General features: G+C 48.5%; 1 protein-coding gene across 1 annotated transcript in view; it reads right to left on the bottom strand.

Moving 5' to 3' along the window:
* Positions 1 to 10,676, bottom strand: part of LOC109537564 (basement membrane-specific heparan sulfate proteoglycan core protein) — a gene marked incomplete in the record, with an annotated part of 87,023 nt that overhangs the window by 3,757 nt on the left and 72,590 nt on the right. Inside the window, 20 exon segments of the mRNA XM_048662479.1 lie at positions 224 to 532; positions 597 to 818; positions 879 to 1,028; positions 1,083 to 1,497; positions 1,569 to 1,729; positions 1,788 to 2,072; positions 2,586 to 2,729; positions 2,841 to 3,119; positions 3,175 to 3,435; positions 5,546 to 5,830; positions 5,975 to 5,989; positions 6,243 to 6,409; positions 6,469 to 6,702; positions 6,955 to 7,138; positions 7,191 to 7,453; positions 7,508 to 7,727; positions 7,780 to 7,957; positions 8,010 to 8,167; positions 8,342 to 8,516; positions 8,594 to 8,751. Of these exon segments, the coding sequence (XP_048518436.1) occupies positions 224 to 532; positions 597 to 818; positions 879 to 1,028; positions 1,083 to 1,497; positions 1,569 to 1,729; positions 1,788 to 2,072; positions 2,586 to 2,729; positions 2,841 to 3,119; positions 3,175 to 3,435; positions 5,546 to 5,830; positions 5,975 to 5,989; positions 6,243 to 6,409; positions 6,469 to 6,702; positions 6,955 to 7,138; positions 7,191 to 7,453; positions 7,508 to 7,727; positions 7,780 to 7,957; positions 8,010 to 8,167; positions 8,342 to 8,516; positions 8,594 to 8,751 (4,263 nt within the window).

A 10,676-nucleotide genomic window follows, 5' to 3' on the forward strand; every position in this document is an offset into this window, starting at 1 on the left:
AACGCTTACACTGTTCTCATCAGAACCCGCGTTCAGTTCTGCGGAAGAACTGAACGGGTTCTGATGAGAACAGTGTAAGCGTTCAAGCAAACCACCTCTGAAGATGCAAGCCACTCGTGCTTGCGAAACGTCCGGAAGACATTATATTGTACGACGGCCTGAAAACCCGAAAAACCCAGCTATTGCAAATGAAATAGTGCGAGTTGCGGGCTGATATTATTACCTTTGCCATTATCGAACCTAAACTCCAAGTGACGATCCTTGATGGTCAAGCTGATGAAGTCGCCATGGCCTTCGGCCGTTTCAGCCGCGTAGAGCAAAACGCCGTCATCCACGCTCCTCGGCTTGATGCGCATCTGGATCTTCGTCCGCTTCAACGGCCTGGGCGGCGGATAGGCGATGTAGGCGTTGTCTCGGAAAGCTGGCTCATAAACCTGCACAGTCTTCTCGCAGTTTCTCCCGCTGCGCCCCAGCGGACACTGGCATTGGAAGCCGTAGTCCGTGTCGATGCACTTTCCGACGCCGCAGGCATCTGAAACAACCGGCCGGAGTCTAGTCGGAGACCGAGACCAACCAGAGACGGTCGCTCCACTTACAAGGAGAGCAGGCTTCTCCTTTGCGCTTGTCGCATGTGGGGCCGCTGAACATCGCAGAACAGATGCAGGTGTATCCTTCGGTCGTCAGCGCCTCTTGGCAAGTGCCGCGATGTTGGCACTTGTTCTCCGTGCAGGTTTCACAGTTGGTGATGCCGGTTGAGTTCAGCGCGTCCCGCAGGATGTCTTGGAAGTTGTAGCCGATCTTGAACTTGCTGATGCAACCTGCAAACAGCGCAGCATAGAACGGACTTGCCCAATATCGGCGAACAAACCGTTGCTCACCCACTAAGCCGACGTCGATGTTGACTTCCGGGGAAATATTGTCGTAGTCCGGCACGCCGCCCAGGAATAGAGGCTCGGCTAGATCCAGGCCGTAGTACTTGCCCTCGTTCTCCCCAATGAACGGCCCCGCTCCGTCCACGAACATTATAACTGCGGCCCAACCCCGATCAATCAAAGTTTGCTCACCCTCAGCCAACCACTTACTTCTCTTCTTGTTCCTGACCACCTTGATGGTGTGCCACTGCCTCTCGCCGAGAGTCCCATTGCCCCTGACAGTGGTGGTGGCCGTTCCAGGGCCTAAATTGATCTTGAACTCCGGCACCCCATTATCCAGACTCAGCGAAATGAAGTCGCCGTCCCGCTCCTTCTCCCTGTGGCCGTTGTAGAGGATCAGGCCGTAGTTGTTCTCCGGCTTGAAGGAGACTTCGAAGCTGAACTGCAGATAGGCGTCGGGCAGAGTGGGCAGCGTGATGTAGCTGTTGGGCGCCTGGGTAAAGTAGGGGATGATTCCAGTCACCACCAGCACAATGGCCACATCCAAAGTGCGTTGCTGGCTGTTGGCGGTGCAGATGTACGTGCCCGCATCGATGGCGCCTACTGAGTTCAGCTGAATGGATTTCTGCAAGGAGAGTCCATTGATTGATTGATTGATTGATCTACTGATGACTGGGACTGGGGGAGGGAACCTACGCTGTATTCGTCGACGTTGAACGGTAGGCTGCCGCCCTGTTTGCTCCAGAAGTAGGAGACGGGTTCCTCCAGGTCGGTGTTGCATTCCAGGATGACTGAGGAGTGGCGTTTGGCTCGTTGGACTTGCAAGGGCACCTCGTCCCTTAGCGGGTCGTCCGAGGCTTAAAACCACAAACACAAACAGCTCAAAAACGTTTCATTAAAAGGTCGGGCAGTTACCTTTAATATTCAAAGTGAAGTCCTTGTAGTAGTTGCCCTGCTGGCCAGTGGCTTCGCACCGATAGGTGCCTTCATTCTCAGTCTTAGCGTTGTAGATCGTCAGTCTTCCTGCCCGATTTTGGACATTGTCGGCCAATCCGCCGCCCAGCTTGGACCAGGCCGGAATCACGCCCGGCTCATTGGACTGGCAGCGAAGGTCCACATTGGCCCCCACTGGATACTCCGGCACTTCTGGACTGATGTGCAAGGCAGGCAACGGCGTTGGAAGACTCTTCACTTCCAGACCTTTAAAACAGTCCACTGATCATTGAGGAAATTCAAATGTTCAAAGTTAGAGCAACGACTACAGTTTCCAACAAAAAACCAATCGACACTATTTCTCAGATACAACATTCGAGAAGATGTTAAGTTGCAGGGTTTTATAACAGATGGTGCGACATTACTTGGTGCTCTGGAGAGGAGAAGTAGAACACATTACGGAGGAGAAAGTCCAGACATTAGTTGTTACAAAGCACACATTTCGAAGTTACCAACCAAGAGGATTTAGTGTCTATACCATGCGCGGACACTAACATGTGGTGATGCCTGCTGTGGTCTCTTCAATCTCCCTCTGGAGGTTTTGAACGACTGCGCCCCAGCTGGCACCACCCAACCGATTAATCAACAAACACAAAACAGAGGAGTTGCGGCCCTAAACCAAAAACAACAATCCGAAGAAGAGACGACGTCACTGAGGAGAGTAGGTAGGTCGGAAGACAGCTAGAGGAAGCGTCTAATCTTGTCTAAGTGTTAACAAACCCCATGAGGTCCTGGTGGAGAAGCACGAGGACTCGTCCGAGTGGTCGCCACAGTCGTCGACATCGTCGCATACCATGTCTTGGTCTATACAGTTACCGTTGTCGCAACGCCACCATCCAGGGAGACAGTCAACATTAGGGGGAGCTGTTCATCATGCAACCACAGTTATCAACGTAAATCAGCTATTTTCCGAACAACAATCGTCCGGATTCTTGCTCGAAAAGTGCCAGCACTTCTAGCCACTTTGGGGCTTACCTGCAACCTCCAGAATCACGTAATCCGAAACTAGGCCTTGGGGCGTCTGGACCTCGCAGTAGTACTGCCCTTCGTTCTCCTTCCTCACATCGAAAATCTCCAGAACCGTCCCAATCAATCTGGAGTTGGCTGGCAAACCATTACTATCCCTCGTCCACCTAACTGGGTATCCTTCATTCTGGATCCCCGGCCGGCAAATTAGGGAGACGTTCTTCCCGGCGGCCGATGTGACTCGATGGCTGGCCGCTTCAACGCCCGGTTGATGGAGTTCAGGCCGGTCTGCAACCCAACCTCAGTCAACAACAGCTGCAAGAACAACCGAACCAACACATACAAGAGACGATCACTTCTGCAACAGAATCCGCTTCTCCTGCTTGGTTCCTTGCGATGCATCGGTACTTTCCAGCGTCGTTCTGATGGATGTTGTTGAACCTGATGTAGCCATCAGCAGTGTAGACGGAACCTGGCATACTGCGGTTCACTGGAACCCACTGGATGTCGATCGGTTGGTCGCCCGTCGCCGTGCAGATGATGTAGGCCTGTTGGCCTGCTTCCACTGTTTGCCTGATCGGGTCCAGCGTGATTCTTGGAGGCGCTAAAACGGAGGAGGTTTTATATAAGAAATTGCTGATTTTCACTCAAGTAGAAAGGGAAATTAAATGATGTTTCTGAAACGAGAATATTCCTTCATCCTTAACTCCCCTGAAATCAAATTAGTGCATCCAAAACTACCAACCAGCTAAGACATGCTTGCTACAAATTAAATAGATCAAAGCAAAAACATGACTGTCCCCTAACTGGACAAGCCGCTGAAAACCTACTCCTCCTTCAACAACCAAATTCTTCTTCGATCAGCAACATTTAAAAGCATCCACAATATGTCAAAATAGTCAGCATAGAACAAGAAAATCGCTCCCCCTTCAAGCGCCATTGACTCCCTTAGTGGACATCAGCTGAATCATCCCCCATTAACTCCCCCAAACCACACCATGCGCATTGAAAACCACCAATCAACTAAGGCAGGCCTGCTGATAGCAAAACACATCAAAAAACCAAATTTTCCAACATCCTAACAAGGCAGGCCGCTAAAGACCTACTCCGCCTTCAGTAGGGGCTCTCCTTCAACAGCAAAATTCTTCATGGATCAACAGCATTTAAAATCATCGACAATAGGTCAAAATAGTCAGCATAGAACCAGAAAATCGCTCTCCCTTCAAGCGCCATTGACTCTCCTAGTGGACAACAGCTCAATCACCCCCATTAACTCCCCCAAACCTCAGCATACGCATCTGAAATCACCAATCAACTAAGGAAGGCCTGCTGATAGCAAAACACATAAAAAGAACCAAATTTTCCAACATCCGCACAAGGCGGGCCGTTGAAAACCTACTCCACCTTCAGTAGGGGCTCTCCTTCAACAGCAAAATTCTTCATGGATCAGCAGCATTTAAAATCATGGACAATAGGTCAAAATAGTCAGCATAGAACCAGAAAATCGCTCTCCCTTCAAGCGCCATTGACTCCGCTAGTGGACAACAGCTGAATCATCCCCCATTAACTCCCCCAAACCTCAGCATGCGCATCGAAAACCACCAGTCAACTAAGGCATGCTTGATGATAGCAAAACACATCAAAAAAACAAATTTTCCAACATCCTAACAAGGCAGGCCGCTAAAGACCTACTCCGCCTTCTGTAGGAGCTCTCCTTCAACAACAGACTTCTTCATGGATCAGCAGCATTTAAAAGCATCCTCAATAGGTCAAAATAGTCACCATGGAACCAGAAAATCGCTTTCCCTTCACGCGCGATTGACTCCGCTAGGGGACAACAGTTGAATCATACTCCATTAACTCCCCCAAACCTCAGCATGCGCATCGAAAACCACCAATCAACTAAGGCATGCCTGCTGATAGCAAAACACATCAAAAAACCAAGTTTTTCAACATCCTAACAAGGCAGGCCGCTAAAGACCTACTCCGCATTCAGTAGGGGCTCTCCAACAGCAAAATTCTTCATGGATCAGCAGCATTTAAAAGCATCCACAATAGGTCAAAATAGTCAGCATAGAGCCAAAAAATCGCTCCACCTTCAAGCGCTATTGACTCCTCTAGTGGACAATAGCTGAATCATCCCCCATTAACTCCCCCAAACCGCAGCATGCGCATCCAAACCCACCAATCAACTAAGGCAGGCCTGCTGATAGCAAAACACATCAAAAAACCAAATTTTCCACCATCTTCACAAGGCAGGCCGTTGAAAACCTACACCGCGTTCAGTAGGGGCTCTCCTTCAACAGCAAAATTCTTCATGGATCAACAGCATTTAAAATCATCGACAATAGGTCAAAATAGTCAGCATAGAGCCAAAAAATAGCTCCCCTGCAAGCGCTATTGACTCCCCTAGTGGACAACAGCTGAATAATCCCCCATTAACTCCCCCGAACATCATCATGCGCATCCAAACCCACCAATCAACTAAGGCATGCCTGCTGATAGCAAAACACATCAAAAAACCAAATTTTCGAACATCCTAACAAGGCAGGCCGATGAAAACATACAGTACCTTCAGGTAAACATATGTCTTCTTCGGCTGGATGAAACAGAGAAACGGATTTCCATGAAAAATGGTGCTAAAAGCCCGACTGTGCTTTGTACAGTACAAAGTGAAAAGCGTTCACTTCCAGGGACTGAGTAGGGAAACTTACAAATGACTCGGAGGCGACTTCTGATCCTAAACAGCACATTCCTGCGGGGCAACTGATAAGTTACGCACTCGTACTCTCCTGCGGCCGAGGGCTGCACATTGTCAATGATGAGGATTCCATGTCGCGTGTAGGTGTCGGCTGGCATGGGTTGGTTGCCTCCTCTGACCCATTCCACATGGTAGTTGAGGTCTCCTGAGCTGGTTACGTTGCAGCGAATTTCCGCCTTGGCTCCTGCGATAGCATTGAATTCTTCCACACTGGCTGGAGAGGAACTGGTATCGCCACCTGGACAGTTAATGTGCATCAGACTCAAACGTAGAGGGATTGGAGGCATTTCCCCAGCCTTTCTCCCTTTGGGAGGAAGCACAGGGAAAACGCCTGTTTGGGAGCTAGTCTTGATAGCAGCAGAATAAGCAGTTATTTGATTACCTGCAGGCCTTCGTCCTATCCGTCGGTTGTTAGTAGCGGTCCATGTGGAAAGAAGCAGACACCACAAAATTAGTTTACATTAAAAAGCCTTAACGACTATTAAGCTGTAAGTCTATTATTTGCTGCGGCTGAGTGAGGATTTGCAACCAGATCAACCAACCAAAAAAATATCTCATCTTTTCCCCGTAATTTGCTTATTAAATATCTGGTTGCATCGCCAGGGACTCAGAAGTCTTCCCTACTAATCCCTAGCGTGTTTAGTTCTTACCTGGATTATCCCCGCGTTCAGGCAAAATATCGACCCGCACTCTCCTTTCGGCGACTCCGGCCTCATTTTGCCCGATACACACGTAAATTCCTGCATCTTCCGGGCGCAAGCTGGTGAACTCCAGGTAAGCCGGGGAGAGTTGGCCCTGCCCTCTAGCCGAGCTGTAGCTGCAAAAGCCCCGATGGTGCACACAACCAGCCGTTTCAGATCATTGATTTTAGCTTACTATTCGGAGCTGGTTGCTTTGACCCAGCTGACTGTGGGCTGAGGATGGCCGCTTGCGTAGCAGATCAGCTGCAGGTGATCGTTCACAGCTTTAATCACACTCTCTTGGTCTGGAGTCACTGATAAGGTGGGTTCAGTGTTGACGGTGATGTGGGCAATAGCCTGGGCCGTTCCAGCGTCGTTGGTAGCTGAGCAGACGTACTGGCCAGCTTCCGCAGGGGTGACATCAGTGATCCTAAAGAAGCAACTTGCAATGTTGGCAATTGGCTCAGAAAGCCAGTAGGTAGCCGATGAAGTTAATCAGCAGAGCCAGCAGGATGAACGTGCACAAGTTCTCGGCCATCAAGTACACGATGGCCAGCAGCAGAAGGACAATTATCAAGGCTTTGAGGGAGTTCATTTGGCAAGTTGTCACTGACTGGCACCTGAACTGGCTTCCGCCCGGTATCCTGCTAACTTGCAAGTGGAGGTTTTCCAAAGTTTGTACCTCAAATTGCCTCCGGCCAAAAGCTCCACATTCGGACTCAGCGCCTGTCCAGCCTCTCGGCGCCAGGTGACTGTGGGGGAGGGATACCCGCCGATGACTCTACACTGTAGCTGGGCACTGTTTCCAGACCTCACAAAGATCAGGCCTCCGTCTGGGAGGATCTGCACCAGGGGAGCCTCAAATCCTGCAACAGCCACACTTCGATCCTGGATCGTTTCTCCCTCCTGGGCACTTACGGGTGACTTCGATATGCGCAGCGGCCTGTTCCAGGCCGAGTTCGTTGGAGGCGGCGCAAATGTAGACGCCCCGATCCTCAACTCGCGCGTTGGTGATGCGCAAATTGTTGCCGATCTGCTCGGCGCTTTGGCCCATCGGGTTCCCCATTCTGGTCCACTTCACCACTGGCGTTGGAGTGCCCGACGCTTCGCATCTGACTTCAGCAGTTTCGCCTTGGCGGATGTTGACTTGCTCGGGAACGGCTCGTGCCGTCGCTGCTTGGCTGCAGGAAAATTCCAGTAAACCCGTTGGCTTCATTGGCTGGCTCAGAACCTACCCCCTGCCTCCTTGGATCGTCACAGTGGCGAACTGAGTGCCTCTGGTGCCGTCGTAAGACGTGGCGGTGCAAATGTAGGTGCCAGCATCTGAGGGCTGAGCGCTGGGGATGATCAGAACGCCGTCTTCGTCTCTGGATTGGTAGGGCATCGGTTCTCCTTCTTTGGTCCAGCGGATGTTCTGAGCGCGGCCTGCGACGCACGTGAGCTCGACCCGGTCGCCTGAGTAGAGATCGTGTTTTTTAACTACCCCAAAACCCATCCAATGACTTACCAACTCGGCCCTCAAATCGATTGGGTCTGATGTCGACCTGGAGGACCGATCCAGCATTAACCTGGACCTCAAAGCTCTTGGAATCTTGCCCGGCTCGGTTCACTGCGCTGCACTGGTACTGCCCAGCATCGGAAACGCGAGCTTGTAGAATTCTGAAGACGCCGTTCTCAAAAAGATGCTGCAAATTGATGTTGCTCAGAACCGGTTGGAGCTGGAAGCGAAGCACCTACCGTTGGGTTCAGCGGCTGGCGGTCCGTGCGGCTCAGGTAGAACTCTGGAAGGGGGTTTCCAGAGGCGCCGCATCTCACTTCGATCATTTGGCCTTCGCTGGCCTGCACAAATGGAGGCGCAAGGGAAATAACGGGGGCGGAGCTCCTGGAGTCGCCTTCTACCAACCAAAAAACGCGTTAGCAAGTTGCACAATATCGCCCCTTAAAATACCCACCGGATCGGTTCATGCTCTCTGTATACACGACTGAATGCCGCATGGAAAACACTCAGAAAATTAGAGGGGGTGAGATTGTCTGGTTCCAAGGAACAGTGGGGAAAGGAGGGAACTTACCTCCAACCACTATGTTGATGCTCTCAGTCACCACCGAGTAGCCATCATCAGCCCTGCAGACGTAGCGGCCCGAATCGGTAGCTGATAAGTTCCGGATGTAGAGCAGCCCATGCCCATCGTCAATTGCGTTGAAGGGCAGACGATCGTTGTGTTTGGACCAGTCGATTTGTACAGCCTAAACAACGGGGAAACCCTCCTCAAGTCAACTGGACAACTACATTGCTTATACGAGGGGGAGGCTCGGCCACTTACTGTTGATATGATCCTGGATATGGCCGAACAGTTCAGAGTGACGCTGCTGCCTATCTGGAAGATCTCGATGTTCCTGCCCGATATGACCACGTCAATAGTGGGCGGGACTGGGGTGGGGTCGGTATAGCTGGGCCGGCGGGTGGTGGTGAGAATTTCCGCTAAAGAAACCCCATTGGATGTTAGTTGAGGAAAATTGGCCCCGGGCGGGAAAGCATACATGTCCATCCGAGTCACTTTTTGGGAAAAATCGATTTTCCGTCTAACCAACTTGGGAGACAAAAAACTGTCAGCAAAATGTTTAGCTGTATTGTATTTAACACTGGGTTTACAAAACAAATTATAAATAACGGAAAATTGATATTTTGGGTTCTTAATTTGTAAAAACTGGATGATTTCTTCTAATTCGGGATAGTTATCTTCGCCGATGTCCTCATTATGAGCTTGAGTTGCCATCTCAAGTCAGTTTTCATACAATTGCTTGGATTCTGGACTACCAAGAAACCTGCAAACGCTTCAAAAATAAGTGCACATGGTGTCATTTTATAGGAGTGATAAAGTCTTGCTTACCTTTTCAAATGTTGGAGGTATTTTAGCTTAAAGTAACTAAAAATCGTAAATTTTCAGACTAAAGCGCGACAGCACTGAATTTTATGGCACTTATAAAGAAAAATTCGCACTTTTAAATGCGTTTTTGGGAAATGCATTTTGGAGACTCACTTTGAACAAATTGCTCGCTCAAAAAACAGACTCAGATGCTAAAAAAATCGGAAAATCTCAGCCACTAGCGTGATTCAACTGAGTTTTGTTACATCCATAGCGGAAAGATGGCTCTTTTAAATGCCGCTAGACGCACTTTTCTATCTCAACCAGATTTTCGGTAACGAATTTTTGAAACTCACTCTACAACAAGCGTACTCTGATGATCAAAAATCCGCAAAATCTCAGCCAAAAACGCAACTGATCTAAATCTTGTGGTATAGTTGCCAATAAGAGCGCTCTTTCAAATGCTGCTGCATGCGTTTTCCTATCTTAAGGCGTTTGTATGGAACGTATTTTTGAAAAATTTGTAAAATTTTACTCACTATTGCGATTGAACTGAGTTTTATGGCATTAATAGAGAAAAGAGCGCTTTTTTAAATGTCGATACAAGCGCTTTTCTATCCGAAGGGTTTTGGTCCGAATGCTCTTTTAAAACTCATTCTCCAACGAACGTGCGCTTATAGAGCGCACTCAGATGATAAAAAAAATCGTCAAATATCGGTCGAACGCGCGATTTCAATGAAGTTTATGGAATTGCTTACGAAAAGTACCTACGCTCTCTTAACTGCCGCAAAGTTCGCTTTTCTAGCTGAAGGCCTTTTTGCGGAATGCATTTTGGAAACTCACTTTGGAAAACTACCACACTCAAAAAATACAGTCAGATGACAAAAAAATCGAAAAATCTCAGCCACTAGCGTGATTAAACTGATTTTTGTTTCACCAATAGCGAAAAGATGGTTCTTTTAAATGCAGCTGGACTCACTTTTTTATCTCAAGCAGATTTTCGGTAATGAATTTTTGAAACTCACTCTATAACAAGCGGTCGCTCATAAAGCGCACTCTGATGATTAAAAATCCGCAAAATCTCAGCCAAAAACGCAAATGATCTGAATTTTGTGATATTGTTGACAACAAGAGCGCTCTTTCAAATGCTACTGCATGCGTTTTCATATCTTGACGCGTTTGTCCGGAATTAATTTTTGAAACTCACTCTGCAACAATGGCTCGCTCAAAAAGCGCACTCAAATGATCAAAAATTTGTAAAATTTGACTCACTATCGCGATTAAACTGAGTTTTATGGCATTAATAGAGAAAAGGGCGCTCTTTTAAATGTCGATACAAGCGCTTTTCTATCCGAAGGGTTTTAGCGGAATACATTTTAGAAATTCACTTTGAAAAAATTGCTCGCTCAAAAAACAGACTCGGATGCTAAAAAAATCGGAAAATCTCAGCTACTAGCGTGATTGAACTGCTTTTTGTTTCACCAAAAGCGAAAAGATGGTTCTTTTAAATGCAGCTAGACTCACTTTTTTAGTTCAACCA

The sequence above is a fragment of the Dendroctonus ponderosae genome, unplaced genomic scaffold, assembly GCF_020466585.1.
Source record: "Dendroctonus ponderosae isolate FM_Combo_2020 unplaced genomic scaffold, Dpon_F_20191213v2 Dpon_F_20191213_11, whole genome shotgun sequence".
NCBI classification, from domain to species: Eukaryota; Metazoa; Arthropoda; class Insecta; order Coleoptera; family Curculionidae; genus Dendroctonus; species Dendroctonus ponderosae.